We start from the raw sequence: 20,604 nt of genomic DNA on the forward strand, positions 1-20,604 counted from the left end.
CCTCGCCTTGATGACGTCACTGGCGCTATACGCCTGGTTGCCAAATTCTGGGTTTTTCAGCCAAATTGGGCTTAATTCTAAATTGTTTTGCATAGTTTGCATAGGGCATTAATTATTTAGATAAATAAAAGATAATCACACTTTGTCATCATTTGTCGTCAGTTTAAAAAAAAAATCGGGAAAAAATCGTATCGTGAACCCAGTATCGTGAATCGCATCGTATCGTGGGTAGAGTGTATCGTTACATCCCTAGTTATTAATAACTCTATTATTATTTATTTTCTTATTGCTAGTTATAACTATATATAACTATAATCATTTAATTCTGTGTTAATGGTTTGTGTAAATCCTATTTATTTAAAGTACCACCCAAGAAGGATGGGCCCTGCTGAATCTGGTTCCTCTCAAGGTTCCTTCCTGTAATTTTCAGGGAGTTTTTCCTTGCCACAGTCGCCCTCGGCTTGCTCAACAGGGGGTTTTGTATCTGTTGGTCCTGGATTTTGTAAAGTTGCTTTGAGACAATGTCCATTGTAAAAAGCGCTATATAAATAAAGTTGACTTGACTACTACCCCTAAGTATAGTGGGACAGTGGTGGCCTAGTGGGTGGAGCATTGGGTTTATCGGAATTGAAAGAACGCATGTTTGAATCCTGGCTCTGCCATGCCTACGCAGACACTGGGAGAACGCGCAAACTCCACACAGAAAGGACCTGGTCCGCTCCACCTGGCCATCCAACCCAGGACCTGCCAGCTGAATCATCGTGTAGCCCCCAGTGAAGATCACTGAGAAACAGTAATTGTTAAGCAAGCTGATACTTTGTTGCATCACTCATGATAAAGAGGTAGTGGCAATGAAGCAAAGAGAAGGCTATTTATAAAAAGTAGAAACACACTCACCCACTCACAGCAACCTTTTCACTCTCACAGCACCACACAAATGAACTGTGCTACCTCAGACCTTCCCGTTTTACCTCCCTTTCCTTCACAGCCTGTTCATTTCAATGCTTAAACACTGCCAGGCCTGCTAAGTAAAGAGCCTTATTAAAACTCTGGTCCTGTCCTCTCTGATAAGAGTACAAAACAAAACCCTCAGACTGCATATTTACACGATACAAAAGACGGCTTTTGTGCCGGGTGTGCCATTGTTTCCTATGAAACGAGGTGGTCCCGGTTACCTTGCCGCTGTACAACCTAGGGCAAATTTGACGTGTTAACTTGCGGTTTTTACCACTTGCTAGTCTGACTGAACTTTGACCCAGTTTGCTTCCATCCTTTTATGGAGTGAAACCGGCGGAGAGAAACTGATTCTCAGTGTTTCACAAACACTAAACTGTTGGATTCAACATAACATGAGAAAAAATACGACATGGTGACTAGTAAGATGAAACGTGGAGACAGGGTTTGTATTTTAGATAGCAAGCCCACGCTTACTAATCCTGGAGTCTGTTGTGTCTTTTTAAGAAGATTTAAAGCACTCTTTGACTGAAGCAATAAGCTTTCATATACAGACTTCTCTTTTTTGTTGCCATAGCTTCCTTATTATAAACTAAACTACGGTCATACAAGCTGCTTGTGAATAAACTGTCAATATTGCCCGTCAGCATTGGATGGCTTGATGACCAGTCAGTGTCACTGCAGTGCTGAGAATCATCCACCACCTACATAATACCTGCTCTGTGGTGGTCCTGACCATTGAAGAACAGCATGAAAGGAGGCTTGCATGCAGCAAAAAAAGCATGCAGAGAAACAGATGGACTACAATCAGTAATTGTAGAACTACAAAGTGCTTCTATATGGTAAGTGGAGCTGATAAAATGGACAATGTGTGTAGAAACAAGGAGGTTGTAATATTATGGCTGATTTTCAATCTTTTATCAACCTAGATGACCAAAAGCTAATCCTTTATACCAAGCACTAATATCAAAACTGCAGTGAGAAGAAACTGTAGTGTAGTAACGTAGTGAATTACAGAATGAAGCAATAAGATGTGTTTTTTCAGGCAGGGGAAGTGATTCATCTTCAAAATGTGAAGCCAGGCCCCAGAAGGAGCTGCAATGGCACTCAAACGTCCAAAACGAGACCGGCACCCCAGTCAGAACAGAAAAGACAGAGACTGGAGCTAGTGAAACCAGCTACAATTACATTTTAAACTCCAGTTAATCAAATGCATTACATCTTTAAACTGTTTCACTCACAGACTGGCTCAGTTGCTTTTCTTCCACTTCCTCCAGGAGAGCTTGCTAGATGACGCAGCTTACTATATTCGGTTACAAATCGACGAAATGACATTACCATGTAGACCAAGCAATGATGAACCTGATTCCATCTGAACTACAGCTAAACAGATTCCAATTTTTAAAAGAAAGCCTGGCTGGTAGGACATATTTCCAGCAACGAATATTTTAGATTGTATATTTGACACATGAATCACTTTTGCACTCAAAACTAGGGATGTGAGGCACACAGGTGGCAAAGCGGGATATTCCGCTAGCACATCAGCGCTGAGATTCTGGTCGGCCACCGAGTCTACTGGATGGGAAAAAGGCTGTGGTTAGCACTGTGCAGAAGTGGATGAGCCTCATGTGCGAATCCACTGAAGCTCGGGCAAAACAGAAGGGGTTGAGGACTGTGCATGCGTCAGAAGGGGCGTTGAGCAGGCGAATACACCCTCCTCAATCTCAAACGCTATCGTGATTCCCAGCAGCGGAAAACTAATTCACTCACTCACTTTCTTAACCGCTTATCCAGTTAGGGGCGCTTTGCTGGGCGCAAATGGGCGCAAGGCACACAGTAACACTCTGGACGAACATACACACACACACCCATTCACCTATAGTTCAATTCAGTGTCTCCAATTAACCTAACTGCATGTTTTTGGACTGTGGGAGGAAACCGGAACTCCCGGGGGAAACTCTGCACAGAAAGGACCTGGACCGTCCCGCCTGGGGATCGAACCCAGGACCTTCTTGCTACCCACCGAGCCACCGTGCCGCCCAGAAGACTAATTGGCTATGCTAAAATCGGGACAAAAAGGAAAAATATGCATAAATAAATAGAAAAAAACTAGGGATGCGAACCAAATCAACAAGCTTATATATTCCCATCAAAGACAAAACACATCAGTGAGTTTCACAGAGTTTGAGACTAACACGTGTTTATACATTATTAATTACAGAGTAACAGGGCATTTGGATGGCGCGGCTGTCTAACGCACTAGCACACCTAAGGAGTAGGGATGTAACGATGCACCACAAGACAGTTAAAAATCGCTATTCACGATATCGCTATTCACCTCGCCTGGTTGACGTCACTAAAAGGTTGCCAGGTTCTGAATTTTCCAGCCAAATTTATTTACGTGAGGACTTTCTTTATTTGTATTATTCATCTATTTATTTAATGTGGAATTTGTTTTAAAATATCATTTCAGTTTTTTTACACAATAAGGGAAATGTGCAGCATTGTTTTGCATCGTTTGTACCTACCTCAGAAATAAAAGGACATTCATTATTTAGATAAATAAAAGATAAGCCCAAACACAGTATTTTATTTTATTAAAGAGAAATAATAAAAAGGAAATTTTGTAATAATTTGTCATCGGTTCCATTTAGTTAAAAAAAATCGGGAAAAATCGTATCGTGAACCCAGTATCACGAATCACATCACATCGTGGATAGAGTGTATCGTTACATCCCTACTAAGGAGTGTTCAAACTTGTGAGTGATCGTGTTTGAGGAAGGGAAGGTCGGAGGGTCTCTTCCCGCTGCTATACACAATCTCCGGGAGTGGTTCGGGCAACTGAATGGGAAATCTGCACACTCTAATATTTAACCACAGCAATAATCACAACATTGGCACAGAAGTATCCATTTCTTTTTTAGCCATAAACGAGATTCGCCTTTCACTGCTCTCTCCCATTTACAAATCTTTAACACATCTGGAAAACACACTGGATTCCCCCATACTGTAAATCCCATTTAGGAAAAAAAGCAGCATAATAAGGAGGGGGGAAATGGGGGGGGGGGGGGGGGGGGACTAACAGCAGGGCTGTGTGTGACTAATGCATTTCAGCATATTTTATGCATCAGTTTGCTGAAACACACCACATGCTTCTTAGTAACTAGAAGACTGTTTTGACAACAAGGCTTTAATAGATCTTTACAGATCATATTGAAAACCTAGCTTGTGTTAACATACAGGCTGAGTAGTTTGGAACTTAAGTATCCTAAAAATGCACTGTCCAATCAACAGCAATGTCAAAGCTTGATATTTCAATATGCTGTACAAAAATCTAATCATGTCAGAAGACACAAATCTTAGTATGTCAAACTAGGATTATAAATTGCTTCAAGGCTTGAATAATGTCCTGCTTACCTGCTGCAATAAACAAAACTATAAACTGGGATTTTACAAAGAAGAACCCGCCCTGGAGCAATGGAGGAAATGAGTATTTTTGCCTACAAATTGGCAACCAACAATAAATCTATCTATCCATCCATCCATCCATCCATAACAATGTCAAATCCCCAGGCCGAGGAGGACAGCTGACCATCACACGCCTGTTTACCCTCTCGAGGTTAAAGACTGCAAGTCGAGACTGCAGTGCCAACAATGCTGCTCCTACTAGATGGGATGGAAACCTGGCGTGTTTGCACCAAAATGTCCAGAACTTACGATGGACTTTATCACAGACTGGACTGAACAATGAAGAACTCGTTACAACTTTCAGTTCAATTTAATTTTGTGTTTGTATTAGAGATGGGGCAATCGATCGACTTTAAATCGATATCGGCCGATTTTCAATCAAAATATGCTATCGACGATCGGACGATATTTCCCAAATGTAGCCGATCCGATCACTTGATATATAAAGATCATGTTAAGCTTAACAGCTCAGTGAATTGATCCAGACTTTGCGCTACAAAACACGAACCATCACATCACCATTCATCAACCATCATACAGAAACCATCATGAAAGCTCTTCACGACCTAAAATAACAGAATTAACGTTGTGCATCATACATACGATGTAATTTTGCTGACTGAAATATTTACTTTAAAAAGAGAATACAACCCGGTCACATCTGAGCCGATTCTATCAGCACATTATTCATTGCTTTTGATGTAAATGAGAACAGAAACGTTACAGAGCCAATCAGAGGCAAAAGTTTATTCATTACCAAATTCGTTAGTTCAGGATCATCTGCTGAACTTTTAGGGTAATCAGAACTTTTAGCTCCACAGACGGAACGAGTCTGACTCGGTGACCGCTCTGTGGTAATAGCGGTTTAATTAAGCTTTTTAATTAAGCTTTTTAATGTAAGAAAGTCACACACAATGTTCTGTAGTAGCTGGTGTTTATTTAAAACCACAGCATTTATTAATAACAGTAAAAACGGAGAGAGAAACTTACGCGTCACATTCGACTCCTGAATCAGAATCATTTAAAGCGACACTGTGAACAAAGCGTTTTTTTAAAGAAACACACACGCTGTTGCTTTCGGTTTATCTTCACTGTGAGGCTCTTTTTAAGTTTTTTTCAGACTAAACTGGATAACATTAAACCTGTGTGTGTGTGTGTGTGGTCAGTTAGACTAATAAGATATGTCTCCTGTGGGTGAAAAAAATAATTGTTTGGTTACTTTATTATTTACTGCTGATTTTGCGCTAAAAATTGCATGTCATCACCCCCCCCACCCCGATCGAAATCGACTATCGGTCGATTGCCCTGAAAGGAGATCGGAGATCGCAATCGATGCCAAAAAACCCGATCGGTCCATCTCTAGTTTGTATGATTTGTGTAAATCCTATTTATTTAAAGTGTTCTCCAGGCCACCCAAAGAGGACGGGTCCCTGCTGAGTCTGGTTCCTCTCAAGGTTTCTTCCTGTAATTTTAAGGGAGTGTTTCCTTGCCACTGTCACCCTCGGCTTGCTCAATAGGGTTTTTTTTGTCTGTTGGTCCTGGATTCTGAAAAGTTGCTTTGAGACAATGTCCATTGTAAAAAGCGCTGAATAAATAAATTTGGCTTGACTTGATTTGACACGCCCCTTCTGTAAAGCCATCATGCTTTTCTTTTCACCAGCCAGCGGCATACTCCTACATATATCTCTAAAACCCTGTGACGGATTGCCGCCCTGTTCAGGGTATTCCAACCTTGTGGCTATCAGACCCACTTCAAGCCTTTTTTCAAAAACTGCCCTATGATTTGCAGCTTTCCTGGGTAAGTTGTGTTTTTTGCTCTGTGTGCAGCCTCATACAGTGAGTTTTATATATGATACCAAATATTTCATGTTAAGTTGACAGTTTAATCACACAGACAGCTGCAGCCTTGATTATACACAGTAGTAAACAGCAGATGACAAATGCAGGTAGGACGATGGATTACTAATAACACTGCTGGCATGCAATGAGTCGGTTGTTCAGCAGCTGGGATACAGTTCATACTTTTGTTTGTAACATTAGTAATTAGTAATATTAGGATTTGTATTATTTATGCTTAAAATATTTTTCGTTAGCATGGACTCCACAAGTCTGTTCAAAATCTGACAGTCTGGGTCGTCCCGGCATGATTTTACAATAACCCTTAGGAGCATCTTGTGATGTTACTGAATGATTGGCTTCTCTGTCTTCCAGGGCCTGCACAATGGTGGAGGGTTTAATCATGTGACTGTGGAAGAAAGCCCATCACAGTCAGCCCTGTTTGATCCTTGGTTTTGGAGTCATGGCAGTTAATGCAAATCTTTGAGGTTTAAGATGTGTGATAAAAAACGTGATTGTAGTTGTGCATGAGGTATATTGTGCTAATATTTAAAATGTTATTTAATATTTAGTTACTGGATTTCAATGCTTGTTTAACGGAATAACAAAAATAATAGAATTGTATTTGTGTATGTTCACCTATTGCATATTGTAACAATTATAACAAACTATAGAAGCTATAGAAGCCCTTTGTAGTTCTACAATTACTGACTGTAGTCCATTCGTTTCTCTGCATGCTTTGTTAGCCCCCTGTCATGCTGTTCTTTAATGGTCAGGACCACCACAGGCCCACTACAGAGCAGGTATTATTTGGGTGGTGGATCATTCTCAGTACTGCAGTGATACTGACATGGTGGTGGTGTGTTAGTGTGTGTTGTGCTGGTATTATAACAAACTATAGAAGAGTGGATAAGACACAGCAGCACTGCTGGAGTTTTTAAACACCTCACTGTCACTGCTAGACTGAGAATAGTCCACCAACCAAAAATATCCAGCCTACAGTGCCCCATGGGCAGCGTCCTGTGACCACTGATGAAGGTCTCAAAGATGATAAACTCAAACAGCAGCGATAGATGAGCGATCGTCTCTGACTTGACATCTACAAGGTGGACCAACTAGGTAGGAGTGTCTAATAGAGTGGACAGTGAGTGGACACGGTAGTTAAAAACTCCAGCAGCGCTGCTGTGTCTGATCCACTCATACCAGCACAACACACACTAACACACCACCACCATGTCAGTGTCACTGCAGTGTTGAGAATGATCCACCACCTAAATAATACCTACTCTGTGGTGGTCCTGTGGGGGTCCTGACCATTGAAGAACAGGGTGAAAGGGGGCTAACAAAGCATGCAGAGAAACAGATGGACTACAGTTAGTAATTGTAGAACTACAAAGTGCTTCTACATGGTAAGTGGAGATTATAAATATATATATATATATATATATATATATATATATATATATATATATATATATATATATATATATATATATACACACATACGTATATATAATACTTATTTGATATACATACATATATTACACTTATTTAATATATATAAATTGTAATACTGAAATGTTAGTTAGTCATAAGTTGACTTAAACGTTAGGCTAACACCGCTGGCTAGCGAGCTAAGCTCATTTAAAAGGAACTGATGACGGTTACTATGCTAGCGTACATTATACTCGTTTAAACTATATTTTAACCTCACTTTCCGCAAACTGTTGTTTTATTTATTTAATTTAAAATAAGAACGAAATGTAAGAACTGTAATATCAGTGAAACTCACCAATAGACTGGCCAACAGGAGTGCTGTACGGATTCCCCAATAAGAACTCCATCTTGATGACAACAAACGATTCACAGGCAAGAGGCACAGAGAGAGAAGTGGGTGGAGTCATACTGAAGCCTCGCCCACCGAACGATCTCTTGATCATCTGATTGGATAACACAGATCTAACTCTTCACTGACTGATTATAATACCTGTCAATCAACAATGAAAGCCGTCATTACGTTTCAGAGAGGGTTTGTAGAGTCATGAAACTAGTCATGTGCAGGTTGGTATTTCACATGATAGTTTAAACGTGATCTGCTCCTTTTTAACTGTTTTACACAACATTTATATCAAATTATTGCACTTAGTACAACATAAGCACATAAGATAGCATACAAGCTAAAGATCAGTCAAGAACATTAGGTTGTAAATTATACCACTACTACTACTATTAATAAATTACTACTTTTAACAGCAACAACAATACTAATAATTATAATATAAGCACTTTGTAGTTCTACAATTACTGACTGACTTTTTTAGCCCACTTTCACCATGTTCTTCAATAATCAGGACCCCCACAGAGTAGGTATTATTTGGGTGGTGGATCATTCTCAGCACTGCAGTGACACTGACATGGTGGTGGTGTGTTAGTGTGTGTTGTGCTGGTATGAGTAAATCAGACACAGCAGTGTCCACTCACTGTCCACCCAGTTAGACACTCCTACCTAGTTGGTCCACCTTGTAGATGTAAAGTCGGAGACGATCGCTCATCTATTGCTGCTGTTTGAGTCGGTCATCTTCTAGACCTTCATCAGTGGTCACAGGACGCTGCCTACGTGGTGCTGTTGGCTGGATATTTTTGGTTGGTGGACCATTCTCAGTGCAGCAGGGACAGTGAGGTGTTTAAAAACTCTTATCCACTCATACCAGCACAACACACACTAACACACCACCACCATGTCAGTGTCACTGCAGTGCTGAGAATCATCCACCATCTAAATAATACCTGCTCTGTAGTGGTCCTGTGGGGGTCCTGACCATTGAAGAACAGGGTCAAAGCAGGCTAAAAAAGTATGTAGAGAAACAGATGGACTACAGTTAGTAATTGTGGAACTACAAAGTGCTTCTATATGGTAAGTGGAGCTGATCAAATGGATTGTTTTTATTGTTGTATTAATGTTAAAGCATATTTTTGGTTATTATTCATATATATTAAGTGTACTGTTATGTTAACTGTATAATGTTTCTTTAAATAAAAAAAAAATAAAAAAATTAAATAACTAAACAGTGATTCTTTGTATGTATTTGTTTTATTTTATTTATTTTGTAATAGTATTATCTTATATTAATGTTATAGATAGATGGATGGATGGATGGATGGATGGATAGATACTTTATTGGTCCTTTGCAGAAAGAAAACTTTTAAGTATAATATAGTATAATCTTATTATAATATTATATATTATATAGTATTTCTAATAATATTTTTATATTTACCTCATGTTTGAAATTTATAAGTTAAAAAATAAGAACTGATTCACTGATGAACTTTTCTTTGTATTATGCAGCTAAACGCCCCTCAGAAAGGATTCGGTTGCTTAGCAACAGCTGGTAACAGTGACGCCTGAGGTCCAACAGAATTAGAAACAGAAACTGTCTGCACACTGCTGATAAGGTACCTTTGTTTTACTATCCAAACCCTTCACTTTTATTTAGTTTCTTCTAGATGACAGGTACATTTATTGTATATTGACCGTTTGCTGTTTACAAGTGAACTTTTTATTTCCGTCGAGCTAGTTATCGTTAAGTTGTTGAGTGCATGCAGCGTTCAGATTCGCTTGTTTCTGTGTTGCACAAAGTTAAACAGCTGTATTTGGTAAATTACATATATCAAAGACACGATCTGTAAATAATCGTCATGGACTCGGTGGGTCCTACATGTCCCACCAATCCAGAGTTTCAGAGAAAATATACAGCACTTCTCACAGCCAGTGACTGGAGTGGAGGATTGAACCCAGAGACCCCAGGATCAATGTATAATCAATTTAATAATTTTCATCCTGGTTAGGGAAGCTGTGGGTCCAATGCCCACTGGAAAACACTAGGTGCAAGACAGGAATGCGCCCTGAACGGGGTTTTCATGACCCCAGAGTATTCTTGTGTTGCACCCTGTGTTTCCTGGTGGAACTGGACCCTGACTAGGAACCCTCAGGGTTTTCGTGTTCATGGTGTTCCTGCCTTACAACCAGTGTTTCCTGGTAAAAGTGGACGTGGCACGACCCTGACCAGGATAAAGCGGTTGATAAAAATGAAAAATGGTGGAAAAAAGGACTAAACAGTCGTGTGTCGTAAGCTTGTAGGAACAATACTTTTACACATTGCCACATTACCATAACATCACTATATGTCATACTTTAGAAACATGAGTATGATATATGACACAAAAACACCAAGAGTAATTGATGAGGAAATGCTGCAGAAGGCAGTTGAGGAACAGGGACCTCAAGGACAGGCTGGCCGTATTGCCAAAGAAGAGGGCATCGAGTATGATGAAGTGCATCAACTGCGACTGGATTACAGAAGTAGGTTGCACTTTTTTTACTCATGTAAAAGTGCTTCAGTACTACGTTCTCAGTGATTTGTTCATTCTCTTAAACTTTTATTTAACTGACAAAGGTAAACTGGATTGCCGGTAAAGAGGGTTGCCAGTTCCAAAAAAACATTTTTCAGCAAAGGTGGATAAGGTGTTTCCCCATCTACCATACATAACATTGTAAAAAGATTCAGGAAATCTAGAGAAATCAGTCCATGTAGAGCAACCACTTGAATGTGTGTGACCTTTCAGCCCACATTGCACAATATTGCATGAAAAAATGTCATGCACCTGTGATAAATATAGCCTAAATACAGTACATAGGCTTAGAAGTACTTCAGAAAACAATTGTAACTTAACACAGTCCATTAACAAATACAAACGTAAAGTCTATAGAGCTACAGAACACTGCTGAGTTCTCTGGGTCTGAGCTTAGCTCTGATAGACCAAAACACAGTGTGCTGTGACCAGATTCATCATGTTTTAGCCTGTTTTTGGGGCGCATCACTGCCCACAACATGAGTGATGTCCATATTTGTGAAGGTACAGTTGACACTGAGGTATACAGTATATACTGTATATTGGTATTTTGGAAAGACTTCTGCCGTAAAGATGATGTCTTTTCCAAAGGAAGTCCATGTTTATTTCAGCAAGACAACGCCAGGCCTCATTCTACACATGCTATAACAGCGTAATAACAGAGTACATGTGCTTAGCTGGCCTGCCTGCAGTCCAAATCTGTTTCCTCTTGAGAACCAGACTGTTACCAGCTTGTATCCAGCAAGAATGAACAACTATTCCAAACTATTAAGAAGTGAAATTAATAAAGGTGAACACTGCCTGTCCCCTGTCCCATTTTTTTGGGTGGTGCAGGCATCAAATTCTATATTTAATTATATATGTAATGTACTATCAATGTGATCAGCAAAAACAGTGGAAATATTTTCTTTGTACTTTTTACCTGTTTGAATAAAGGTTTAATAGAATGAACCAATTACAGATTATATTTATAGCAATTTAACAAACTCTCCCAACTGTTCATATAGGTTTTATGTATGTGTACACTGATCAACCATAACATTAAAACCACCTCCTTGTTTCTGCACACACTGTCCAGAATCTTTATCAGCTCCACTTACCATATAGAAGCACTTTGTAGTTCTACACTTACTGACTGTAGTCTATCTGTTTCTCTACATGCTTTTTAGCCTGTTTTTTACCCTGTTCTTCCATGGTCAGGGCCCCACAGGACCACCAGAGCAGGTATTATTTAGGTGGTGGATAATTCTTAGGACTGCAGTGACACTGACATGGTGGTGGTGTGTTAGTGTGTGTTGTGCTGGTATGAGTGGATCAGACACAGCAGCGCTGCTGAAGTTTTCCACTCACTGTCCACTCTATTAGACTCTCCTACCTAGTTGGTCCACCTTGTAGATGTAAAGTCAGAGACGATCGCTCATCTATTGCTGCTGTTTGAGTTGGTTTGTTCATCGGTCTGTTTTGATAATCACTTTTGCTATGAACTTGCAGGAATTTTAAAGATTGAACACATATGGCAGTTCACTTCTATAACCAAGCTTCAACTTGATAATAACATAATTGATAAGATTCAAGGATTAGAGAAGCTAACTAACCTGGTATGGCTCGGTGAGTTCTGTTTTCTTTGCATTCATTCATTGAATGATCTTCTGCTGTCATAAGGTTGCTGACTGGTTTGATGATAGAGAAGATGCCTTGAAGATGCTTTGAATTCTTACTGACTGATGCAGTGTGTTCTATTCTTTTTCTTTTTAGACTTGTCTTTTAATAAGATCGAGGTAATCGAGGGTTTGGATACGCTTGTGAAACTTCAGGACCTGAGTTTGTTTAGCAATCGCATTTCTGTTATTGAGAACATGAATGCATTGCAAAACTTGGAGATCCTTTCACTTGGTAACAATTTAATCTACCAGCTTGACAATGTAAGCAAAAAAATTTTTTTAATATTATACAAGATTATGTTTTGATATTATAAAATTACAATATTATGGAACAACACAGAACAGGCAGTCAAAAGAATGTCTTTGTGGTTAGTAAGTTTGATTACAGAAAATGTTAAAATCTAAACTAAAATAGATATATACACATGTATGTACATTGTATGAGTAAAGTATAGTTGTAGCCTAGTGGTTAAGGTACTGGACTAGTAATCCAATGGTTGCTGGTTCAAGCCCCACCACTGTCAGGTTGCCACCCTAAGGCTGTTGGACCCTAAGGCCATTATTTCTTAACTGTTTAGGCAATATACTGTCACAGTACTGTAACTTGCTTTGGATGAAAGCGTCTGTTAATTGCTGATAATGCACATTCATAACATTATGACCACCTTCCTAATATTGTGTTGGTCCCCCTTTTGAATGCACTGTGTATTCTGACAGCTTTCTGTCAGAACCAGCATTAACTTCTTCAGCAATTTGAGCTACAGTAGCTCGTCTGTTGGATCGGACAACACGGGCCAGCCTTCGCTCCCCACGTGCATCAATGAGCCTTGAGCGCCCATGACCCTGTCGCCGGTTTACCACTGTTCCTTCCTTGGACCACTTTTTATAGATAGTGACCACTGCAGACTGGGAACACCCCACAAGAGCTGCAGTTTTGGAGACGCTCTGACCCAGTCGTCTAGCCATCACAGTTTGGCCCTCGTCAAACCCATTTTGACAATGCTGCCTAATATATCCCACCCACTAACAGGTGCTGTGATGAAGAGATCAGTGTTATTCACTTTACCTGTCAGTGGTCATAATGTTATGCCTGGGTGGTGTAAATGTGTGTGTGTGTGTGTGTGTGTGTGTAAATATATATATTTACACACGACTGATTCTTTTCACCTGCACCAGGCGGGTTTATATAGAGACCCGTATCACGTACGAAGCATCACGCACTGATCCCCATTATCCTCCATCCCTGTGCATACGCCATCAAACATTGCAGCAGCTATGAGGAATGCCCTCAGATAACTTTACTCTAATTAATGAGCCAATCATTGTATGGGCGCCCGGCCTGCTGGTAGCAGAGCTGAAATTTTAATAGTTTTTGATGAAATTGAAGATCTAAAACTGAAATCTAATATTCATAAGTTATTTGACCCTTTGCTTTGACACTCCAAATTATAGTCAGGTGCATTCTGGACAACCTACGCACAGTTGCCAGTGTGTTAGGTACATCTACTCTGCATGTGGCACTAAAACACTAGGAAATGGTGTGAAATACATTATATCTAATCTAATCCCTTTTAGGTAACATACCTACGAAAATGTAAGAACCTGCGTACACTAAACCTTGATGGAAATCCAGTCAGCAAAGAGGAAAACTACAAGGTGTTCATAGCTGCATACCTGTCAGACCTGGTGTACCTTGACTTCAGGCTGCTAGATCAGCAAACTGTGAGTACAAATCGTGTAACAGCCTTACAAGAGCATGCATAACAGACACAACTGGCTTTCTCTTTATGTTTTTTTATGTTATTTTTTTATGTATGCTCCATCAAAAGCGAGAAAAAGCATCTGTGCAGTATCAGTATGCGATTGAGGAAATAAAACATAATGAACTGCAGGAGCACAAGGCAACAGAGGCTCAGAAAATAACTGAACAGGAACTCCAGCTACATAAGGTAAGACTCAACAACACTATAATGCTGTATATCATTTCTATTCTTGACTTTAATGTAGATCAGGTTAACTTATCAATTATATGATGTCGATTTCTAAGTAAAATCCACCGACACTGATTTTTACCATCTATTTCTGTTCTAGGATGCGTTTGTGGAGTATTTAAACGGACCGTATCTGTTTGACAGCATGTATGCAGATGACGCTGATGCATCTAATTTGGCATACCTCCCTGAAGTGGCTACACTAGTTGAATCATATCCTAAGTTTGCATTCTGCTTTCTTACTAGAGAAGAACTGGGAGAGGACAGCAACCTTTAAGTTATCATACTCAAAAAGTACTGGTGAAGTGCCTGCACAGACATGATCGGCTTTGTATGTTGGGAAAAGTGTGCTGTCAGGGTGTGTCTCTCCGTATACAGTGCTCATCCGCATTGCACTCGTCAAAGTGTAGGTGACAAAATGCATACAGCTGCTGCCCACGTGTCGGAGGGGGCGTGGGTTAGCTTCGTTCTCCTCAATCAGAGCGGGGATCGGCATTGGTGGAGAGGAAGCATGACGCAATCGGGCAATTGGACATGCTATATATATATAATTTGCTTTATACACCAGGGACATCATTTTTTTCCCCACACAGCCTTATAAAAGTCTCCGAAGTATTTGCTTGGGTTTCTGGCATTTTCCATACCAGAAAGTTCTAAAAAATTACACAGCTACCCAGAATCTATGCTGTGTAGAAGATCTTCTAAACAGATGCACATTCCTTGACCACATGTAAACATATCAGACCCAGCTGGTGCCGTTATGTATCCAGATTTTTGACGCAGGTCTAACTCACCATACACAATGGCAGAATGAGGTGGATTGCTTCTACGGCTGTTTCCGAGAGGCGGTGGCTGACACTCAGCAGAGAGCTGCTCAGATCGCAGCTGACTTTGAGAGCTCCAGAAAACAGGTCACGTTCTGGCATGTCAGGCATTTGTTGGATTTGACTGGATCATCTGGTATTAAACTCCTACAAATAACTCCAAATTCTGTTTTGCTGTAGATGATGGGACAGATGCAGAAGACAACTGACAAAAGGCTGTTGGAGGACCAAATTAGTGACTATAGAAAAGAGGTCACACAGATTTCTGAGACACTCATGACTCTGGAGTTGCAACTGGTCGACCAGTTAGAGGTATAACGAACAAGCTGTTACTGTCTGTTATATGTCAGGTCATAAATACATTCTTCTAAATGAAATTACAGGTTTTTAATGCAATAGTTCTTTCTCCTTTAGACTAATGCCATGTTATTTAAGCATTAGTTAAAGGCAAAGTTCTAGTTCGAACCACAGCTATGCCACTGACCTATCCTGGGGTGTCTGTGGTTGGGAGGTTGGATAGAGGTTCTCCTATCTGCTGCTACTTACTGACATCTTTGTCACTAAATAAGGCACCGACTGGGTGGTTGGGAGATTTAGAGAGATTAGCGTCTTCGTATGAGACACAGGTCTGCATAAGCCCTCACTGCTAGCAGGTGAATATGAATCGGCTAGCTATTACTGCAGGCTTGACAGTCTGCACCCATCCTGAGGCCACAGAGGGGTGGTCCAAGCAGCAAAGGATATGCACAAGATGGATGGATGGATGGATGGATGGATGGATGGATGGATGGATGGATAGATGGATAGATGGATAGATGGATAGATGGATAGATGGATAGATGGATAGATAGATAGATAGATAGATAGATAGATAGATAGATAGATAGATACAAAGATACATAGTTAGATGGCTAGGCTGAGTGGCCACATGAACAACGATTGGCCTGTTGTTCAGATAGAAGTGGGATATTAAAGCCGGATAGGGTCTCTCTCATAACTAATGCAATTACGTCCTCTACTGGCTGATTAATGGCACCTGCACAGAGACGGGAAAAGAGTGCTATCAGGGTGTGTCTCTCCATACACAGTGCTCATCCACATTGCACTCGTCAAAGTGTAGGTGACAAAATGCTGCTGCCCACGTGTCGGAGGGGGCGTGGGTTAGCTTCGTTCTCCTCAATCAGAGCGGGGATCGGCATTGGTGGAGGGGAAGCATGAAGCAATCGGGTAATTGGACGCACTAAAAGAGAGAAAAAGGGGAGAAAATGCATTAAAAAAAGCACAATTGGCAATTGTGTTGACCTTAAAGGGTGTTGACCTCTATTACAACTCTATTAAATACTGTATAATGTTATGTAATTTTCTTTTGCTAGGAAATAATCAAAGACTTTGAAAGAAACATGTCAGAGATGGTCGGAGGCTTCATCGAACATGTTCAAGGGATATATCCTTCTGTCAAATTGAACCAAGTGCCGTGAAAAAGTTGGTCTTAAATACACATGCTGCGCATTGTCATTTCCATATCCTTAACTTTATCCCACATTTGCACAATGTCGAGATCTGGAGAACCAGCACCATGAAAAGCTGCTTGAAATTGCTATGGCGACACTGGAGAGGATGGCAAAGAATGAGCTGGAGCAGAGTTTTCCTGATGAAGTGAGCTTGGTTAGTACTTGAGGTGTACCTTATATTAAGCAATCTCATTCGTAATTTCAGTAAGTTAAAGGAAGACATTTAAGGTACTTTTTAATTATATAGAAACAAAATATAACGTAATTTGTTTATTCAATGTGCCAAAGAAGATTATTTAAATGAGATAATCCTATGTATTAAATTAAATAAACAGTTATATTGAAATTAATTAATAAACTGGATACAAGGTGTGTTAGCTGAGGCTGTTCCAGTGTAAAGGCTGTAATATGCTTATACAATAAGCATATTACTTATATGTGAATTGGTACAAGGTGATTGGATATAAAAGGAACACCAGCAAAGACTCTTTGAAAGCAAAGATGGGTCATGGCAAAAGAAAGCAAAGCAAATAATTTGAGTGTTTTACCATCTACTGTACTTAATATGGTGAAAAGATTCAGAGATACTGCATACTAGTTTAGTTTACTACTTAGTACAGTAATGCAGTTTGGGATGCTGTGTCTAGTTCATCCACACCCACTGCCTTATTTTTTTACTGACTAATCACTGCGGAAGTGGACAGACTTTGGGAGTTTTTAGTATAGAGTGTGCATTTAGCAAGCTGTCTCTTCTCCCCACTCTTTCCACAGCCCCTTTCCAAGCATACGGAGACATGTTACACCAGTACAAACACATTCCACCACACATACACCAAAGTTATACAGTATATAACTAATAAATCAGCATTTTTAGTGTTTTTTACTGCTACAATACTCTTTTTCAAGAAGTCAACATTCTGGTAAACATATTGGTAACTGTGTAGCTAAAACCAGATGCTATGTTGCAGGAAGACCTGGCCTTGGTAATCAACTTTTGAATTAAAACGTACTATTTTTGTTATAAGTACAAAACAATATTATAGCCTGATGTCACTGTTCCATGCTGTTTTATAGCTTTTTGTAGACAAGGACACAATGACCAATGCTGTCAGCGCCTCACATGACACACACCTGCTAAAAATCGACAACAGAGAGGATGAACTTGTGACCCGGATTAATGGCTGGATGATTGCACTCATGAAGTCGGTAGGCGACATGGCAACCTGTTTACCATTTAAACTGTGATGAACTGTATTAATTTGCCTGTGTGCTCCTTGTGGAGCAAAGGGCCGCAACCACACCCATGACAGGTCGGCGTCTCTTGCCTCGCCCTCGACTGATCTCCTCCACGTCTGTTTTGGCCTCCCCACTCTGATAGGATTCTGATGTTCCAGGTCCCTTATCCAGTGGCGTAACTAGGAGCTCATGGACCTCAGTGCACAAAATAATTTATATATACTGTATATATACAGTAGTTCACTTTAACTGTTTAGTCAGGACTTCAATGAGCGTTACAACGCTTTAGACTGCCTAGCTCCAGCACCCGAACTTCAATGCTGGGGACATACGGCGAGTCTCATATACAAAACTAACTGCAGAACGTCCGAACACACACGTATAAACTAGGTGCTGCATGCTGATTGGCTGATCAGCCCCCCCCCCCCCCCCCCCCCCCCCCCTTACCCTGGTTCTTGCCTTGAACGTAAGAAGATAAATCGGTGAACTGGCTTCCCGAAAGCTTTCACCGGCACACGTCATGGGCCCCACTGAGGGAGAATCTTCCAATCCAGGCTGTCGCCGGGATGATGATGGTGCTGTTACGGTTTCTGTAGCATGTTTTGTTTTGCGAGGTGGGGTTGCTCCTCCTTTGTCCGGGCTTGGGACCGGCAGGAACCCTTAAAGGGGCTCCAGGCGGAGTTGTGATGAACTGTAGCGTAAGATTTTTAATTCCATTAAATAGCACTGTTACATTACAAGCTTAAAAGCTTAAAAACCCCTTCTAACTAGTGAATTTATTTATTACAGCCACATTCATTGCTGACAACAGCATAGCATAGCATGCTCCACTCCATGCTATGTGCTGTCCCAAGACAAAAGCTAGCAGTAGAATGGGTTGTGGTATAAAGTAATTCTTTTTTTTTTTTTCCTCCTCTATTTCTCCCCCTTTAGCTCGCCCAATTGCCCAACTGCATCATTCTTCCTCTCCGCCTATGCCGATCCCTGCTCTGACCGAGGAGATCGAAGCTAACCCACGCCCCCTCCGACACGTGGGCAGCAAGCCGTATGCATCTTATAACCCACACATTGACGAGTGTTGTGCCACCTAGCGTTGTGTACGGAGAGACACACCCTAAGAGCACTCTTTCCTCATCTCTGTGTAGGTGCCTCTAATCAGCCAGCAGAGGTCGTAATTGCACCAGTCTGACAGAGAGAGACCCCTGAACAACAGGCCAATCGTTGTTCGTGTGGCCGCTCAGCCTCAGCCGGCAAGGCAGAGCTGAGATTCGATACGATGTATTCGAGATCCCAGCTCTGGTTGCAGCGTGTGCTTTCACCGCTGCGCCACCTGGGCGGCTAAAGTAATTCTTAACATAGCACTGTTATTGCCACAAAAGTAATAGGACACAAGAGTGAATAGTGTAAAAATCCACAGTCAATGACTGACTAGTAAGTTCAGGTCTGCCCCTGGAAGCTTTATGCACAAGACCTGTTAATGCACAAGCCTAGTAAATATAACGTACAATATAACATAAGGTAAATTGTATTATTTTAAACTTTGATGAAGTATTTAAGCTGAAATATAAACTGTTTGTGTTACTAGATACATGAAGAGGAGGTCAAGCGGAATCACTCACGCATCTCAGAAATTCATAACTACCTCCATCATGTGTTGGACCAGCTAAATAAGATCCATGAGCACCAACAGTAGTTGGACAGAATGGAGACATTACACTCATGAACATTGAACTTTTAAACATAGATAATATTCTAATCTTTAAATATTTTGTTTTTAAAATTAAACATTTTTAATTTTAAACCTTTAAACAGGTTTGACGTTTGTAGTTTGTAGCTTTTGTCGTGAAATTCTGCCACCTACAGGAACAGACAAGTATTGCAGGAGCCAAAAAGTTGGATCTAGAAATTTCTCAGGGTTTGTGTACCTGTGGCATAGAGGCTACTGTGGTAAAGTTACACAAAATTCAATTAATTTGACGTTAGCCTAACATTCTTCTTTCAGTAAGCAACCAGAAATGAATACAATTACATGAACACACTATGCAGTAAACAATGCAAGGCTCATCTTTGGGGATTGGGTAAAAAATGGATCTAATAAAGTTGTAGTAAAACGTTTTTTCCCTGGAACTGTTTCTATGCTTAAATAGTTGGAACAAATGTATCTATCTTAAAAAAAAAACTTTCACAATTTCTTTGATTAGTGTATTGTGAGTTTTTCAAAATATGATCCAATCAATCAAATTAATTTTTGGAGTATATGCCCAGGGGTTTATATTGATTATATAGAATGAACAATAACTGATGTCTTTGCAGCAATTGCCATGTTTTGCTGATCACATGGACACTAAAAGCAGAAGCAGGGGCTTCTTTCTTGCAGAAAACGTATGGCAATGTAAAGTTCACTTTACTGTGAACAATGCCATATGTGTTTCAGCAGGTTCCTATTTCAGGACAGAGCTGTTTTCTGAGTTACTAGTTTAGTAGTCAGGTCATCTGGATAAGAGCAGCACGGTGGCTCAGTTGGTAACACTTTCGCCTCACAGCAAGATGGTCCTGGGTTTGATCCCCAGGTGGGGCGGTCTGCGTCCTTTCTGTGTGGAGTTTGCATGTTCTCCCCAGTGTGGGTTTCCTCCGGGAGCTCCGGTTTCCTCCCACAATCTAAAAACATGCAGTCAGGTTAATTGGAGATACAAAATTGTTCATAACTGTG

At 40.4% G+C, this 20,604-nt stretch overlaps 2 protein-coding genes across 5 annotated transcripts in view; one reads left to right on the forward strand and one right to left on the reverse strand.

Annotated features, from left to right (window-relative positions):
* LOC134335797 (TOM1-like protein 2) overlaps nucleotides 1-8,115 on the reverse strand; it is a 34,394-nt gene extending 26,279 nt beyond the window's left edge. For all 4 annotated transcript variants that reach the window (XM_063018386.1, XM_063018385.1, XM_063018384.1 and 1 more), the window contains exon 1: nucleotides 8,051-8,115. In XM_063018386.1, coding sequence (XP_062874456.1) covers nucleotides 8,051-8,102 — 52 coding nt within the window. In that variant the 5' untranslated portion in view covers nucleotides 8,103-8,115. The remainder of the gene's footprint in view (nucleotides 1-8,050) is intronic.
* A 1,507-nt stretch (nucleotides 8,116-9,622) lies between these two features.
* Nucleotides 9,623-20,009, forward strand: drc3 (dynein regulatory complex subunit 3). The gene is made up of 13 exons (XM_063018905.1): nucleotides 9,623-9,714; nucleotides 10,458-10,621; nucleotides 12,163-12,279; nucleotides 12,427-12,593; nucleotides 13,908-14,054; nucleotides 14,162-14,281; nucleotides 14,424-14,535; nucleotides 15,059-15,234; nucleotides 15,328-15,459; nucleotides 16,521-16,591; nucleotides 16,689-16,812; nucleotides 17,733-17,864; nucleotides 19,480-20,009. Exons 2-13 carry the CDS (start codon nucleotides 10,462-10,464, stop codon nucleotides 19,585-19,587), a joined length of 1,566 nt encoding a protein of 521 aa, XP_062874975.1. The 5' UTR covers nucleotides 9,623-9,714; nucleotides 10,458-10,461; the 3' UTR covers nucleotides 19,588-20,009.
* The last annotated feature ends 595 nt before the right edge of the window (nucleotides 20,010-20,604 follow it).

Source organism: Trichomycterus rosablanca, chromosome 22 (assembly GCF_030014385.1).
Source record: "Trichomycterus rosablanca isolate fTriRos1 chromosome 22, fTriRos1.hap1, whole genome shotgun sequence".
Lineage (NCBI taxonomy): Eukaryota > Metazoa > Chordata > Actinopteri > Siluriformes > Trichomycteridae > Trichomycterus > Trichomycterus rosablanca.

Bases quoted from the DNA above. Each gene is read 5' to 3' on its own strand.
- drc3 (XM_063018905.1), top strand. From the start codon at position 10,462: ATGAGTATGATATATGACACAAAAACACCAAGAGTAATTGATGAGGAA. The intron at 10,622-12,162 runs GTAGGTTGCACT...ATGAACTTGCAG, and splicing joins ACTGCGACTGGATTACAGAA to GAATTTTAAAGATTGAACAC. The intron at 16,592-16,688 runs ATATCCTTCTGT...ACTTTATCCCAC, and splicing joins ATCGAACATGTTCAAGGGAT to ATTTGCACAATGTCGAGATC.